At 38.8% G+C, this 18,935-nt stretch overlaps 1 protein-coding gene across 1 annotated transcript in view; it reads left to right on the forward strand.

Moving 5' to 3' along the window:
- The window catches only part of LOC107573385 (NACHT, LRR and PYD domains-containing protein 3-like), a 25,707-nt gene that overhangs the window by 4,552 nt on the left and 2,220 nt on the right, over positions 1-18,935 (forward strand). The window contains exons 4-8 of the mRNA XM_016259821.1: positions 1-1,167; positions 2,518-2,691; positions 7,322-7,480; positions 8,624-8,797; positions 10,755-10,916. Coding sequence (XP_016115307.1) covers positions 1-1,167; positions 2,518-2,691; positions 7,322-7,480; positions 8,624-8,797; positions 10,755-10,916 — 1,836 coding nt within the window. The remainder of the gene's footprint in view (positions 1,168-2,517; positions 2,692-7,321; positions 7,481-8,623; positions 8,798-10,754; positions 10,917-18,935) is intronic.

Raw genomic sequence — 18,935 nt, forward strand, 5'->3', positions numbered from 1 at the left:
AGGAGATCTGCTTCCCTCTGCTCTCATCTGGATCACCACCAGACCAGCAGCAGCCAATCAGATCCCCTCTAACTACATCAACCGTGTGACAGAGATTCAGGGATTCAATGACCCTCAGAAGGAGGAATATTTCAGGAAGAGAATCAGTGACGAGCATCAAGCCAGCAGAATCATCTCACACATCAGAAGAGCAAGAAGCCTCCACATCATGTGCCACATACCCGTCTTCTGCTGGATCTCATCCACTGTGCTTCAAAACATCCTGAAACAAGATCTCAGTGCAGAAATCCCCCAAACTCTGACTGAAATGTACATCTACTTCCTGCTCATTCAAACAAATATGAGGAACCAGAAGTATGAAGAGAGACATCCAGAGAAACTCCTGCAGTCCAGCAGAGAAGTGATTGTGAAACTTGCTGAACTGGCTTTCAATCAGCTGATGAAGGGCAATGTGATGTTTTATGAGGAGGACCTGAGAGAGAGCGGCATAGACGTCACTGACGCCTCAGTGTATTCTGGGATTTGCACTGAGATCTTTAGAGAGGAATCTGTGATTTATCACAGGAAGGTTTACAGCTTTGTACATCTGAGCTTTCAGGAGTTTTTTGCAGCACTGTATGTGTTTTTCTGCTATTTACACAAGAACAGTGAGGTTCTGAAAATGTTCCTGACAGGAAAGTCCAGAACTCAGTGTGAGGATATTCCTCTGGATGTGTTTCTGAAGGGAACAATGAATAAAGCCTTGAGCAGTAAAAATGGACACCTGGATCTTTTCCTTCGATTTCTTCATGGCGTCTCACTGGAGTCCAATCAGAGACTCTTACAGGATGCACTGATACACACAGAGAACAACCCAGAGATCATCAAGAAAATAATCCAAAACCTCAAACGAGGTCAAAAAAACAATGTCAGCCCTGAAAGATGGATGAATCTGTCACACTGCTTGATTGAGATGAAAGATAATTCTGTTGTTGAAGAAGTGCAGGCACTTTTAAAATCTAAATCAAGAAGCAAAAGTCTTTCTCTTGCACAATGTTCAACTTTGGCAAACATGATCCTGATGTCAGAGGAGGTGCTGGATGAGTTGGACTTTAATAAGTACAACATCAAATCAAAAGAGGGCAGAGGGAGACTGGTACCTGCTGTGAGAAACTGCAGAAAAGCTGTGTGAGTGTAAAAATCAAATAATATTGCTATATTAACATAATTTGTGAGTTTGCTGAGTATTTTCTGTGTGTATGTTCACAAGCATCGCCATGGAGAACAGTAGATACATTCTGAAATAACGGTCACATACAAAAAAAAAAAACTCCCACTGGTGTGTGTGAAGGGGTTAAGTCAAACACGACTTTGTGTTCTGATTTGCAGGCTGGTGACTCAAATTTTTACAAATTAAGAGTATTCACTCTTCTCTTCATGAATTAGTCCACTTAAACCTCTTGTTTATTTTCCCAAATCCTCACTGTCTCGCCCTGTATTTTCACAGGGGATTATAAATGTTTATTTTCACGAATTCCCTAATTTTAGTTAAATTGTGGCCATGCTGTGTAATAATTCAATGTTAACCCATTGTGAGGGGGAGGGGAGGGTAGGAGAACTCATCTTCTCTTCCTGTCACAAGCTGTGACTTGAGGGCGGAGCTGTCTGGAACTGCCAGAAGCTGCAGTGATGTCAGTGACATGAGGGGTAAACACTGGGATAAACGGGGAAATGCTGAAGCTTATGCTTCACTTTATAGAGATGAATGCACTGACCAGCGCAGACGCCAGTCATGGGGGAGTACAGTACCCTTAAACATTGAAATGGTATTAGGGTATTACGACATTACTCTTCGGACATGGCAATCTAAAAAAAGATTTATGAAAAAAAGTCACTCTTGCTTTTTAGGCTTGTTTAGTGTCGTTGATTGTCTTTGTCGTCATCATCCTCAATAAATTAAAAAATCTTTATGTGAGGGTGTTGACAGGTGAGTCTCGTGGAGAGAAATCTGCTACAACTGACTGCAAACTGGCATTCCGATCTGCCTTCTGTGCCAGGAGGAGCAAATTACAGACATAGTGGGTGTGGCATCAGGCCTCGGAAAGGCTTTTATTTAACAGAAATAAAATGTCCATTACGCTCCATACACTATATTTTGTTAGCAATGGCAAGCTTGCAAATCTCCAAACAATTCCCAAATAACTAAATCAAGTCCTGCCCTCTCAGTTTAGATGCTGTTTCACTCGGATATACATCACAGTAGAGAAGAAAAGACAATCACAACTTCTGTTTCATGCCTACTTTAAAAAATATTTGTGATGACACTCCGCTAATAAGACTTTTCATAATAAAGTTCTGTATAAATAAGTAGAAACAAAGCACACAATGCTAATAAAATATTACTTTTAAATAGTTCACATCTTTATGTAGAGACCAGAAAGTGAATGGTCAACCAGCATGATCTTTCTTAGTGAAATTCTTTAATCAAGCAAGACATCAGCACACCAGGCCATTTAACCAAAGTTCTAATCTTTTCAGATTAACATCCTGTAATCTCACTGATCAGCACTGTGAAATTGTGGCTTCAGCTCTACAATCATCAAACTCCCCCATGAGAGAGCTGGACCTGAGTAAAAATCACCTGCAGGATTCAAGAGTGAAGCTGCTCAGTGCTGGACTGAAGAGTCCAAACTGTCAACTCAACATACTCAGGTTTGACTTTTACATTATGTTAACCCTCCGAGTCTGTCTTATTTTACTTTTATACACTCACAAGAACAACAAAGCATTGTGCTATAGTAAAATAAAGAAAATAATCAGGGTGTGATTTCTGCTGTCTTGGTCTCCATAAACTTCTACATTTAAATGAACCAATTCTAATAAAAAACAATTATTCACACTCTCCTGTGTATGTGGCTGCTTAGCCAGAGATCAATCAAAGTGCAGATTATGACTCCATCATCGGATGCACCTAGTTTAATCTTTTAATTCGGCCATGTAACTAAATTGACGCTAGTTAAAAGAAGGGCTGCACGATTAATCAAATGCGATTGTCATGCGTATCTTTCAGTTATAGGGTTAGTTCATCCCAAAATGAAAATTCTATCATTAATTATTCACCCTCATGTCGTTCCAAACCCGTAAGACCTTCATTTATCTTCGGAACACAGATTAAGATATTTTTGATGGAATCTGAGAGCTCTCTGACCGTCCCATAGACAGCAACAGAGTAATTTCCCCTCCGCGCTCTGAGCATTTCATAATCACTCTGCTCCGGGTTCAGCATTTCCCGCTCTCGCTCCACTCCTCACTCACTGATATCAGAAACACCACTCCGCCTTCGCTCCACGTCTAAAGTTTTACAGTATGTTTGAAATATCACAGTTCTGTTAATAACGTATATATTAAAAGAAAAAAATGCATGGCTTATTGGAACACTAGTGTGCAAGCTTTTTTCCTACCACATGACAAGCTAATAACATGGTTGTCAGCATTAAAAGGTTTAATTGCTGCTTTTTGCAGTGCAAATTTTGTTTGTGATGAAAATTACAGTACGTTTTCGTCAGTTTTTTTACCCACGGATCGCTGCATTTCTTAGATTTCTGCTCATTTGAAATCAGATACAGATGAAGTAGCACTGTAAGATTACATTTGTTTGCATGTATTATTGAGAGAGTGATTGCGTGTGAATAAGTGTTATACTTGTTTAAATCATGCTTTCACCAGAAAATATTCAGGATCTAGAAGGAACAAACAAATTCCTTGAGAACTCTTGGAGTGAGTGAAAACCACGACGCGCCGACTTTTAAAAAAAATCCACTCCTCGCTCCATTCAAAATCACACCACTCCGCTCCCCTCACATACTCTGGACAGCAATGCAACTGTAATGTTCCCAGGTCCAGAAACGTAGTCAGGACATCGGTAAAACAGTCCATGTGACATCAGTGGCTCAACTTCAATTTTGCGAAACTACGAGAATACTCTTTGTGTGCAAAGAAAACAAAAATAATGACTTTATTCAAAAATTCTTCTTCCCCGAGTTACTGTCTTCCGCCATTTTGGAGAGTATCACAACACAAACGCACACTATACCCTAAGCATAAACAACGGCGATTACATTCATGCACACGCTTTCCCCCTCGAACGTAAACAATGCTGATTACGCCGATTACATTCATGCGTGCGCTTTCCTCCTCGATGGAACAATGCTGATTATGTTCTTGGGTACTCTCCAAAATGGCAGAAGACGTAATTCGGGGGAGAAGAATTGTTAAATAATTTAATGTTATTTTTGTTTTCTTTCTGAAAAACTGAAGTTGAGCCACTGATGTCGCATGGACTGTGTTACCGATATCCTTGCTGGACCTGGGAACATTACAGTTGCATTGTTGGCGAGGGGAGGGTCAGAGAGCTCTCAGATTTCATCACAAATATCTTAATTTTTGTTCTGAAGATGAACGAAGGTCTTTTGGGTTTGGAATGGCATGAGAGTGAGCAATTAATGACAGAATTTTCATTTTGGGGTGAACTAACCCTTTTAGCATGGTTCTGTGATCAGTAGTAAATCTCCATCCGCTGCTCTCATGCTGAAACTTCAAATATGCCCCACAGAAGAAAGGTAATGCGCGTCGTTCCAGGGTTGTAGCTAGAAGGGATACCGCTGCGGCCAGAAACTAACAATGAAGCCGTAGTTCACTGACAAGCTACTCAAAACCGCTTTCATAATCACAGACCGATTTAATCGAGTGATTATGAAATCGATGAAATTGTTCTGTTATTATAAAAGCAATTTTCGTAGCTTGTCTCTGTGTAGTAGGCTAAATGCTGCTCCATCTTAACCCGCTTCTGTATACCATCAAGCCTTTACCCGGCGAGATTGAGTCGTTTATAACGTGCATTTGAAAAAGCAGCATGCATCAAACATCTTTCCAAACATGACAAAATATCCCCAAAAAATAAAATATCCCACAAAATGCCACATTAATAACATGTTTTATTCCAATCTTACTTAGCATTGTATTATAAATATACTTTATTATTATGAAAATTATAATAAGAACTCGGATAAACCATATATTGTCGTAGACCTGTGTTTATTAGTTACGTTGAATCAATGAAAGCAGTTCAGTCTTCTGTTTCCTGCCATGGTTAGTTTGTTTGGCGTGTTCTACAAGTCGACTCTCATCAGGCTCACATTGGCGGTAGGCGTCGGGGCCGTCAGGACCATCGGCGCGAGTGAGAACTCTGATTGGATGTTCAGCTTAGCGTACGAGTCAGTGCCCGAGAATTAAAGCGAGAGTGATGAAAACGAGTAAGTAAACAAAGGCGGCACAGACAGAAGGCTGTTTTAAATTTACGTGATCTTACCCAAGCATTCCAAAATGTGAATGTTTTCATAACAACATGAGCCGCTTAAAATGATGAAAGTTATCAGCTTTACTGATATTCAAAATGGTAAGCAAGGGCTGCTTTGTTTACGGTTCGTATATCTGTGTTTATCTCTTATATATGTAAATATTCGGTTTCCTTTTTTAAAATGACAAATATATACTATTGATAGCTGCTGATATAAACAGGTAATTCCTCTCACGCAGACGCAGAACGCACATGTTAGTTTGCAGCCAGCTGTTTTCTGTGCGGTGTGTTCAAGTGCAGCTTTTTGGTCCAGATGCTGCCGACATGAGGCGACAACACCATCGGCTTTTGTCGCCACTTGTTCTTTGAAGTTGCCTTGGTTTGTCCCGGCCTTAAGACTCCAGTACCCTGCCAGTATTTGACTATATTATATATATTATATATATATATATATATTAAGAGCCGGATTTATTAACAGCTTGTGCCAATGCAAACTATCTTTTGGTGTTTAATATTGTTGTTGTTGTTGTGTTGTCATATTGAATGGTGGGGGAAAAACATGTTTTTCTTTTTTTTTACTTTATGTAAAACAAAAAAATAGATTTATAGCCCACCAACAAGTGACATTTAAATTAGAGATGCTCCGATTGCAATTTTCTTGGCCGATTTCAATTTCCAACTTTTTTGCAAGTGTGACTTGTTGATACCGATTTTTGCAGATTCCAATTTTCTCTCTAAAGCCCAGGACACACTGCACGACTTTTGGCGAAAGATTGGCATTGTGAAACAATTGTGGCAATTTCTATGATTGTGGCTCCTAATCGGTGATGCTATGTCGTACAGTGAGAGAGGTTCAAAGACAGACATTGTCATGGTCTTGCGACCAAAGATAGCCTGCGATAATGTTCTGACAGTGTCAGAAATTCAGCATGATCATCGCACAGTGTATTTGCTGCTATGATCTATGTCTACTTACCAGCCAATAAAAGTTCAACATGAAATGTTGTGTTGATCAATGCGACATGGCACATGTCACATTTGGCCTACAAGTCACCACTTGTTTGTTATTATATGGCATATCTCTTCATTACATTAAAGGGGACATAACACACAGTTTCGCCCAACCTCATGTTAATCTTGAGAACCTATAGAGTAGTATTGCATCCTTCATATCTCCAAAGAGTCTTTAGTTTTATCAGATTTATAAAAGAAAGATATTGCTTTACGATTCTCTCCGAAAACAGCCAAGCTCCTGGAGACGTGCCGTGGGTGGAGCTAAAGAGTCACGAGCAATTAACCGTTGATTTCCAGCAAAACACAGACATTTGATGCAGTTTCACTTATCATCTGCAGTTCCATCTTTTATCGCTGGGAACGCTCTATCTTTCAGTATCAAACGATGTGCAAATCCAGCATCGAACTGGGCCTTGTTTATACGGCATTGTCACAGAAATAACAGGAACAATCAAACACACTTGCAAAACTCCGTCGCTGCCCCAGAAAAACAAATAGCATCTACTGTTCACGTAATGCTGGGTTCTTTGGGAAGCTGAACAAGGCTATCTTTCCCTCACAACCAAAAACACACTGAAAAAGTCCTGTGCAGCGCTGCTGAATGAAGCACGATGATGGGCGTGCTCTTGCTCTCGCTCTGGTCGATGTGTGTGCGGGCGTGTTCTTCCGGGAGAAGTGCCCATACAAGGATTTCCGCCCTTCATGATGTCATGATCAAAAAAAAAAAATTCAGAAACTTATATTATACTTATATTTGGCACAGAAATACTCCATCATACGTCCAAATCTATTTTTTAAACTTTGACCATGTTTAGCATGAGAATCCAGCTCTTTTACAGTTCAAATAACTTTGAATGCATGAAATAGCATTAGACACCCCCCCCCCCCCTTTAACAGATGAGAGTTAGAAGCAATGTGGCAAAATTCCATCTTGTGTAGACAAATTTCCATGTCCTTGAATTACTTTTGTAGATTATCTGGCTGTTTGGTAACAGAGGAAGCTTGTGCTGCTTTAGCATCAGCTCTGAGTTCAAACCCCACACACCTGAGAGAGCTGGATCTGAGCTACAATCACCCAGGAGATTCAGGAGTGAAGCTGCTCTCTGAAAAAATAAATCTGGACAAACTCAAGTAAGTTTAGTAAAGGATTAGTTCACCCAAAAATGAAAATTAGCCCATGAATTACTCGCCCTCAAGCCATCCTAGGTGTATATGACTTTCTTCTTTCAGATGAATCCAGTCGGAGTTAATAAAAAAATGTCTTTGATCTTCCAAGCTGTTTAATTGCAGTCAGCGGGTGTTGCAGTTCGTCAGTCCAAAAGAAGTGAAATAAAGCACATCCATCCATAATAAAAAGTGCCTCACACGGCTCCAGTGGGTGCACAAAGGCGTTCTGTAGCGAATCGATGCGTTTTTGTAAGAAAAATATCCATATTTAAAATGTAATAATCAATTTAATCTAGCTTGCGCTCACTGTTGTACACGGAAGCAGCTCCGGGCGGATGACACAGGACTTCGGCGTTGCGCATGCGCCGCTCAGAAGGGACGAACGCGGAAGTGCAGGGGAGAGATCAAAACAAAACAACGGTCACGAATTAGAAGTACAAAATGAGGATTTGTAAAGAAGAATGTCAGAGGATTTCGATATAAGCCAAGAGGAGACTGGTTTTCCTTTGCTAAAGTAAGGAAACTTTGCTTCCTTTGATCCTGTAAACAAACGTTGGTTTTAACGAGACTCACTGGCACATGCGCAACGCCGACATCTTATGTCATCCTACCGGAGCTGCTTCCGTGTACAACTGTTGGCGCAAGCTAGATTAAAGTGATTATAACGTTTTTAATATGGATATTTTTCTTACAAAAACACATCGATTTGCTACAGGACGCCTTTGTTCACCCCCCGGAGCTGTGTGAGGCACTTTTTTATTATGGATGGATGCGCTTTATTTCACTTCTTTAGGACTGATGAACTGCAACACCCGCTGACTGCCATTAAACAACTTGGAAGATCAAAGTCAATTTTTTATATAACTCCGATTGGATTCATCTGAAAGATGTAAGTCATATACGCCTAGAATGGCTTGAAGGGTGAGTAAATAATGGGCTAATTTTCATTTTTGGGTGAACTATCCCTTTAAATGCTTTACCTTTGTTCTATAAAGACCAGAGAGTGAATGATCAACCAGCTTGATATTTTATGGTCTGACTGCTCTTATGGCTGTCTGATGTGACACCAGAACAACAGCAAGCTTTTTAAACAGTCATGTTTTTCAGATTGGTGGGCTGTAATCTCTCTAATCAGCACTGTGAAGTTGTGGCTTCAGCTCTACAATCATCAAACTCCCCGCTGAGAGAACTGGACCTGAGTCACAATGACCTGCAGGACTCAGGAGTGAAGCTGCTGTGTGTTGGACTGAAGAGTCCAAACTGTCAACTCAACATACTGGGGTATTTAATGGTGTATTTAACTCACAGTGCAGAGAATTCTTGGAAACATACAGTACATGCAGGATTTTTAATGTACAGTGTTAAGCACAGCGGGCTTGCATTTCCACTGTCAGACCAGTTCTACTCTAAAACCCCCCTTAACACGCCTCTCTGAAGCAAATATCAAACAACCCCAGCATTTCACCAGCAAGGGGAAAATGAATGAAAACTAAATTCTAATACGGAATTAACAGAAACTGATGTTTCGTCCTTACATAAAGATTTATGAAAGACTTCAGCAATTGATATTTTATATACCAATGATTTACGCTAAAAATAGTAATCTATTCATTTGTGTCAGCTTGCTAAATCAAACTGATATTTATCATTATTTCACATAAAAGGAGAACACATACTTTGTTCATTGTAGCGGCTCAAAAGGGGGGCTCTTGAGAGCCCTCAAGACCGTAAGCAGATCCCATGTAGGGACAGTAAAGGGGTGAGGCGGATTCAGCCTCCTAGACCCCTTTAGAAAGCGAACAACTAAGTTGTTCCTGCCCACTGATTGGCCGGCTATAGGAGCGTGAGAAGCTGCTATAGCTGCTACATAGAGCTTTATATAGAGTGTGGAGGGAGAACAACCCTCATCCAACAAAGTTCGGAAAAGTTTTACCCGCTAACTGGTAACGACTGAGACTGTTACATATACTCGCCAATGCTGATTTGTACTCGCATCTGGCGCTTGGCGAGTGTTCAGTTTAGGCCCTGCCTGCTTGTATAGCCAGATGACCCTGCCCATTCTGGTGGGCTCTGGTGGGCTTCATGGGCATAGGTTCATGCAGCTAAGCTGCTGAGCCATTGGTTTGTTTTTTATTCACTGCACGAACCAATGGCCGTGTGTTTACACTGCATTATTGAAAAGAAAAAGTGTCTAGCAACGCAGTACAAGTGAAGTATCGATAAGCGAACTCCTTTATTCTCAGGCTACACCATAGGCTAAAGAGAATAAATGAGTCTTCAGTCTAGATTTAAATGTGTCCAAAGTGGGAGAGGATCTCACAACAACTGGAAGTGCATTCCACCGTTTAGGAGCTGCAACTGCAAAGGCTCGGTCTAGCAATTGGTTACATGAACAGATTTTATACACTCACTGGTGTCTAAAAGTGAGTTTTGCAATTAAAATTGTTTTAAATGTCTTAAATGTTGATGCTAGCTGGTAGCTTGATATGAAAACATGGGAAATGAGCAGTAGTGCCAACCGTCTCCTAACTAGGATAAACTCTGCCTTTGTTCATGACCACTCCTCTAGCCCCAGTTGGCCCCTTTGGTCCAAGGTATTTGACAGGCCAAAAATCCCTAACCATTGGCATTGAAGAAGCCCTGTAGAGGCACAATCAATCCCCGAAAGTGACAGTGGAAACGCAACTGGCCCTGGCACGCACTAGTATGCCCGCTTTTGGCCTGACTGCGGAGGCTATTGATCCTACCACACAGGGGGAAAAAATCATTGTTTTTGACTTTTGCAACCTTGTAAACAGTGCTTTAAGTTTGTCTAACTTAAACGACTAACTGTAAAATTCAGGAAATATTGAAATATGCAAAATATTTTAATATAGTAATCAAATAACATGGCACAATCCTCACTGTATAAATAAAATATAGATTAATCCTTAGCATAAGCTCCGAAAGTTATTCAGTCAAGAGTAGTGAGTGATTTTCTAATTTTCTTTTGTTGTTTGATTAAAATAAATGACACAAGCAGCTGGGTTATTAGGCTGCTGTCACTTTAAAACTTGACGCAGATGTGATATCCAATTGGACATATCAAATTTAAGACAAACACTGCATGCTTTACATGTCTCCTTAATCAAACACATCTGATTCAGATCATCAGCTGATTAGTAGAGAGTCCAAGGCCTGAAAAGAAACCAGGAACATGGTTGGGACCACTGCATTAACCCTTGCACTGTTGTTGTAGATTATCTTACTGTATGGTGACAGAGGAAGGTTGTGCTGCTCTGGCATCAGCTCTGAGTTCAAACCCCTCACACCTGAGAGAACTGGATCTGAGCTACAATCACCCAGGAGATTCAGGAGTGAAGCTGCTCTCTGATACACTCAAACATCTGGACAAACTCAAGTAAGTTGAGCATTAACAATCATCCTCTCTTCTGTGATTGAGAAGTGGTTGTCATGAGAGAATCTGTCATTGTTTTTATGGTTGGCATGAGATGCTGGTTTGTTCTCACAAAAAAATAATGAAGCCCAACTTCCTTGAAACTTTTGAGTGGTACAGTCCCAAATATGGGATTTTTATTTCTGTGCCCGTGGGAGTACGGTCCCACATATGTGATTTAGAATGTTGATGTGATATCACGTAACTTCCAGACTCAAACTGTGGTTTCGCGCTTTGGCTGGCATTGAGCCAGAGACGGACGCGCTCCGAGCTTGTCATATAATCACAACTATGCAGTGTTTTCAACCAAATAATGTTTATTTCAGGTTTCAGACATTTAAAGAAACGTAAGTTCTAGTAAAACAATCAATTTAAATTTTGTAAAATACACAATGATGTCTATGGAAGCAGCAATAACAATTAATTCAAATATAATTTTCTGCCGGGTTTTATTCATATCAGATTGACTCTATCCTTCTCCCATACAGTTCACCGGCCACTTACATGTATTTTAGAAACTGATGAATTCACACCCTGTAAATCCAACGGACAGGACTCTCTTAACTGCGGCGACGCCCATCACATGCTGTAGATCAAGATCATTTGTGACCCTTTGCTGGCAAAATGAGTCGGAATGAGCACATTTTCAAAAAATTGTTATTTTTATTTTCACGTTCTCCATTAAAATACCTTCAAAATTATATATGACTTGATATATGGAATTGGACAAAAAATGACTGAGCTACAACCGTTTGAAGGCGATAGAGTCAGCAGATCTGATTTAGAGAAAAATCGAGTTAAAGTTTTCTCCTTGTGCCTTGATCGAGGGACTACAATAAGTGTAGTATTCACAGCAGCTAGCAAATGAGAGGTGAAGCCTCTGGTTTTCCACTAGAGGGATAACAAATCCTTTTAAGGGGAAGTCGTGGCCTAATAGTTAGAGCGTATTGGGGAAGTCGTGGCCTAATGGTTAGAGAGTCGGACTTGTAACCCAAAGGTTGTGGGTTCGAGTCTCGTACCAGCAGGGATTGTAGGTGGGGGGAGTGAATGGACAGCGCTCTCTCCCACCTTCAGTACCACGACTGAGGTGCCCTTGAGCAAGGCACCGAACCCCCACATGTCACGTCACTTTCACTTTTAGGTCTCAAACTTTAACATCTGTGTAATGGTTCCATCGATTGACTTGGCGGGAAAAAAATTAATTAATTATAGTTTCCTTAAGTTTAATATAATCAGTTTGCAAAGAAATCTATGCTATCCACAATACTTATTAATTAGATCATTGTTAATTTTATATATCCTAATGATACTGAAAACATATTTGTCAAGTTGCCAGACATGACTGTATGTATTGTGGTTCAATTAAAATTAATATTTAATATTAGTTGTTTATTTTAATACAGTACATAGAATAATACTTCGATAAAGAGACACTTAACGACTTGTGTTATATTTGAAAAGAGAAAGTCATTATATCACATTATGTCTACATGAGCAATTAGTGCTTTGACCCTCTTGAGGCTATATTTTTATTCTACTTTTGAACCTGTTTCACCGGGAAACTTTTTTACAACTATGATCAATTTGTATTACTGAACAAATAAAATAATGGAAACAGATAACCATAACAATAATACAATATAAAAAATAACAATAAAACGTTATAGTACTTCCAAAGCAGTTTCAACTATTCTACAAATGTACTTTATGGAACAAAAACTTCACACACTCACACCCCAAACTGTCTTTAAGTGGAGCACACACTACAAGATAATTGTAATAGTAATATGGTAGTCAGTAGAGGGAACAGTTGATTATATAACACTTGATTGATTGCTATGATTATAGTGTGCATGTCACAGGAGTGTTGAAGTACAAATCAAAATATACAAAAACTGAATACAAAAAAAGTAACATTGACTAACATAAGAAGCAAACTTTAAATGGTCAACTTATGTTGGAAAGTTTATTTCCTTGCTTATTATTGCCACTTCCATAGACATCAGTGTGTATTAGTACAATATATAAATGGCCTTGGTTAGTACTTGTGTGTGTTTACATATCTGAAGCATAAAATAAACATTAATTGTTTAAAAACACTGAACAGTTGTGGTATTTGACAAGCACTGAGTGACTCCATCTCAGTGGTGGACAGTATTTTTAATTTGTTAGTGTACTTGAGTACAATTCTCAAGTATCTGTACTGGATTTCTTGATTTTTATTTTGGGAAACTTTTACTTTTACTTCACTACATTCCAAATCATAATATCATACTTCAACTCCACTACATTTCATAAAAACATGTCGTTCCTCATTATTTTGAACTGGAGAAATCGTCACACACTACACAAAGTAATAGTGGTGTCTGATTCGTGAACAAGCGGATTCTTTTCAATGAACCTGTTAAATCTGTTCAGAAATCACACTGAACGATTCATTCACGAATTGGACTGAGCAGATTGCAGCCTTTCTCAAGTCAACAACTCGCTGATTCAAATGATCCAGTCAGAGCGAGTCTCCAGTTAACAATTCAATTAATTCACAAGACTAAAAATGAGCCGAGAACAGAGAATGTGCTGGCAGAAAATTACCAGAACATTTTCCTACAACTCATCATCTTCTGTACCATTAACAGACAATTCATTGAGCAGAAATGTCTACAAAATTATAGCATATCTTTAGTAGCAGATAAGTTCTGGGCAGTATATACAAATTGAACATGATTTAATTTTTCCTCATTTAAACATTCTTAAAAGTGTATTCAATGGCTTTTGTTTGCCTTAAACAAGTTAAGACAAAAAGATTGGCATCAATTAATTTGACAATGTGTAAAGCACTATTAAAAATGTTTGTATTGTGGAATACTTTTTAGCTTTTAACAGCAACAGACAAAATTGAAAAAAAGAAACCTTGAACAGGTACTTGTACAATATTGGCGTTGCACCAGATATTGGTCACAAAGTTAAACTTAACAAATTGTAAAAGTCAAAATTCGAGACATTTTCAAATACATGAAAAAAAAAAAAGAATACAAAGACAGGGCTGTCAGTAATAACAACTGCTATAGACTTATAGTCAATAGTCGAGTGAAATGTTCCAGTGTTTGATGCCATTTTCCTATAAAAGAACACAGTATTATTTGTGTTCCAAAAATGTGAATTCTGTCATCAGTTACTCACCCTCATACTGTTCCAAACCCATAAGACTTTCATTAATGTTTGGATCACAAATGAAGAGTAGTTTTACTGAAATCCTGGTGCTTTCTGTCCCTCCGTTGACAGCCTACGCAACTATCACTTTCAGGGTCCAGAAAGGTATAAAGACATCGTTAAAGTATGTGATGCCAGTGTCTTAATATCAATTTTATGAAGTGACACAAATTTTATAGGGGTCATATGATGCGATTTCAAGTTTTCCTTTCTCTTTGGAGTGTTACAAGCTGATTGTGCATAGATAAGATCCCTTAAGTTACAAAGACTAAAGTCTCAAAACCAAAGAGATATTCTTTATCAAAGTTAAGACTCTGAGAGAGAGAGAGAGAGAGTGAGCTGTGTGTGTGTGTGTGTGCGCGCGCGCGCGAGAGAGAGCGGTGTGTGTGTGTGTGTGTGTGTGTGCGCGCGTGCGCGTGCGCGAGAGAGAGAGAGAGAGCGAGAGCGAGACACATCACAGTGGAGTCAGCTGTCTTAACCGTGGCTTGTGTACTGGACACATACCAGCTTCCTCACTGTGTCTGTCACGCGACTCTGTTCCCCTTTCGGGCTCTGCCTTTACATTTATTTTGAAAGATGAAGCTCGATGTCAACATATTCTGTTACACCAAATACACAAAATAATGAGCTTTAAAAAAGCATCATATGACCCCTTTAAGTTCATTAAAGTAACGACCAAGCGGCCAGCGGCAGACAGTGAGCCTACTGTATGTTTGATCAATTTAGCCTTTTTAAAATAATCACGACTTGCCTAAAATAAAATCTATAGATATAAAACAGTTCAAGCATATAATAATGTTTAAACGTTAAACCTAGATAAATGTGCGCTATATCCAATAGTTTGTGCGGAGACTCTTTGCAGGACATGGAGGCACCAGCGCAATCACTTGCATTTTTTTCAGTGGATACGCCATCATTTTTGCTCATAAAGGTAAGAGTAATCATTCATAACTGCAAAGGGTCTACTTTTATTTGTGTGCACTCACAATATCAACAAAACATTGTGCTTTTATAAAATAAAGAAAACAAACATGATGCGCTTTTTGCCATCTCGTCTTTTACATAAGTTCAAAAATGAACCGAAACTCAGCGAATACATGCCTCACAGACATAAGTATATCTATAGAAAGCTTTAAATTACTACTTAACGAAATAAAACAAATCGAAAACAAAAACTCTTTCATTATCATAATCATAATCCGTAAAGATGCACTTCTCTCTAAAGGCGCGTCTAATGAGCTGGCGGCGAGTCAAGATCAGCAACTTCATCCTTGCGACACCGACTCAGAAAACACTGGTTTATTAATAAATAATTCAAATATCTCCTTACTATTTCCCCCTGTCACATTTATGGTAATTACTTTTGGCGGTGCTTTGCAGCATTCTTTAGCCTATTGTGTGTAACTATGCATTTGAATGCAGCACTATTCTGCTGCGCTGACGGCACACACCATACATGCTGCTGCTGGCGGGACAATAAACACTGTCGAGCCGCTCTTTTCAGTCGTGGTAGCACAGTCTCGTGTTGTTTCCACCAGTGCGGCAATTTTGTTTTCATCACTAATTGATGGATGTCTAAAATATAAAAATGAGAAGCCTAAAACAGGCCCGAGGCCCGGCCCGTGTCTGAACTATGATGTGAAAATTGTCCCGAAGCCCGGCCCTAGGGGCGTAAAAATGTCAGGACCCGTCAGACCCGTGCTGAAATGCAGGGCTCTATCATGAGCCCAATGCCGTTTCAGTTTTGCTTGACGTTTGTGTGCTGTTTATAATAAATGGCACTAGTGACTTAAAAATGTTGACTCTTTGCTTCTGTGATTCTGCTTGGTAACATCAGGTGTCTTCACTAATGGTCAATCATCATTCATTTAATCACAAATTATCTCATTAACACTGCTTCAGTGTTCATTTTTGCACTCATGAGTTTGGACTCAAATAAACTTATTTCCATACAGAATGAAACAATTCTTGCATTACATATAAATTAATAATCTGAATGAAAAGACTTTCTTTATAAATAATAATAATAATCTAATCTAATCGATATTTATCTTTGAGCTTTATCGTATCCACAAAATAATTATTAAAAGTTCTTGCTCTGGTGCCATGATCACAGATAATGTTTTCTTTCCAAATCTAGTTCTGTTTTTGTCACTGGCTTTTTAGAATTTCCTGTTAAATTTTCCCATATTCATTTTGTATTTCCTTTTCCCTCATCTCTTATATGAAATTTCACTTTTGCTTTTCTAATTTCACTTACTACGCTATTTGTAAGCGGGTGCGCTAGTGTGTGGCAGGGCCAGTCGCGTTTCCACTCTCACTTCTGGGGCTTGATCGTGCCTCGCTGGGGCTTCTTTGGGGCCAACAGGTGGTGTTTCTGCTCCTCTCTTTTTTTCTTAAGAAGGTGTTCGTCACTAATGCTCAATCAGTACTCAATTAATCACTCAGTTATCTAATGAACTGCAATGGTGCTTCGGTCTTATTTTTAGCACTCTGTAGTATGCATACTGAGCAGAGTTCATTTCATTAACTCATGTGGGGCCCTCATAGAAGCTGAGGACAAAACTGGCTGGGCCCCCAGTTAGATAGCCCAGGTGCCACCCATCTGGGCCCCTCATAAGTTTGCTGGCTGGGCGATTATGATCACCATACCAGGCAGAAATATTTATATGTGATGCAAATACACGCTAGCCATTACCATAGTAAACATGATAAATACCACCACTTGAAGAAATCAGACAAATCATATAGGCTATCACAATCGTGTATTGATTAGGTTGCATAGTTTATCTGTCAGTAAGTCTCGTCTCTTTATACCTGGCAGTCTGATGATCACATTTAGCTCTGCGTATGTCATAAAATATACCATAACATATCATAGTTTTTGTTCAGAGCTCCCTCTGTTTCTCTGACGGAAAGTATTACAGTGTGTAGGGACTGGAGAGAGTGCTAAAGTGACTCAGATCGTATTTTTGATGGAAAAATTAATGAAATGGTCATTCTTTCTAAATGTGATGTAGACCTAAACATACTGTCTGTGTCTACAAATAAACAGAAACAGGTGCGACTAAAGAAGTATATACCGTTTTATTTCTGAGTGACTAATTTGCAATCCTGACACAAATGAATTAATTATGATCAATGTGTCACTTATTATTGTGTAACTGGTAAAGCATCGATCCTTTGGTTTTAAATCTTTCAGCATGTGTAAAAATATATTGAACATATATTTACTCATGCTGTATATACAGACATATATGGAAATATATATTTCTTTGTTTAACAATTATTTGCAATATGTGTTTCATATTTTAAAACGTGGCTAGTTTACAATAGCATAAGCACATCTGCTCACACTAAAGCACTTAGTGAACAGACCATCACTGTGCTGAAAAGTGCTCAGCCTTTCTTTTTTAGTGAAGTAACATGTAATCTTAATGTTGTTTGGCCAGTCATCATCCTGACCACAGGCTCTACTCTTCAGCACAACTGTAACCTCACAAACTTACACATACCAGAAACCCTTTTACATTTCTAAATAATACAGCATTAACTGATCTCCCCCTATATTAATATTAAGCAGTGAACACATGACACAGCACGTAATTAAAAAGTGTTACTCTCCTTCACCAGTCAGAAGCAAAGCATATTGGGAACTAGAAATCTGCTTTAAGTAATGCTGTGAATGTGTGTATATATGTGTGTACATACATTCACATTTATATGGGAACATCTGCATATAGGACAAAGTAAACTCAAGGATGCGACGCGTCTGGTGTTCAGCATCACGCTTGATCTCGTCCATTTCCAGCCGCTCGCGCCACACGTTCATTTTCTTACGGAGTGAAAAACATGGCAGAGCAGAGAGGACACAGACAGACAACCAGCTGACAGACACGACAGAGCAGGTCACTTTTGATAATAAGACACAAAGTCTCAGCATTCAAATTCTGTCAGCTTTATTAAGACAAATACAGTTTATGCCTCAGTTCAAGCGAGGCAGGAGGGCATTCTATAATTAGCATGTAATAAACATGGAATGCACATCAGATTCATGTTGAAAGATACACTACAACTTAATGTATAGTGTCTCATGTAATCACTCAATGAGTGTCTCAACCGCAGAAAGAGAGCAGCTTGAAAACACCGTCACATAACCTCAGAAAAGCCTTTCAGTGTCCATAAACTAGCGAGAAAAATGTACACTAGAGAGGAGAATTTAGCAAACATTACATTTGCTCATAATTGCTCTTTTTATTATAATCAATAAACAATGTATAGATATAACGCTATTATAAAAATGGTCTAATATGAACTTGTGTACAAATCAGTTGTTACTTTTAACTTTAACAATAGAGTTCCTGTAAAGTTTAGTTTAGAACAATTGAGTACATTACCAGTCAAGCGTTTCTTCTGCTCAACAACCTGCATTTATTTATCCAAAATACAGCAACAGCAGTAATATTGTGAAAGATTTGTACTATTTAAAATAGCTGCTTTTTATTTGAATATTAAAATGTAATTTATTTATGTGATGTTAAAGCTGAATTTTCAGCGTCATTACTCCAGTCTGCTTCAGAAATCATGCTAATATGCTGCTTTGCTGCTCAAGAAACATTTTCTTTATTATTATTATTGTTGAAAACAATTATGCTGCTTAATATTTTTGCGGAAACCATGATACATTTTTTCAGGATTCTTCGATGAACAGAAAATTTAAAAAGTACAGGTTCTAAACCATGTTACAAGGATCTCAATTGATATCAACTAAAA

This window comes from Sinocyclocheilus grahami, unplaced genomic scaffold (assembly GCF_001515645.1).
Source record: "Sinocyclocheilus grahami isolate Dianchi unplaced genomic scaffold, SAMN03320097.WGS_v1.1 scaffold1927.1, whole genome shotgun sequence".
Taxonomy (NCBI): Eukaryota; Metazoa; Chordata; class Actinopteri; order Cypriniformes; family Cyprinidae; genus Sinocyclocheilus; species Sinocyclocheilus grahami.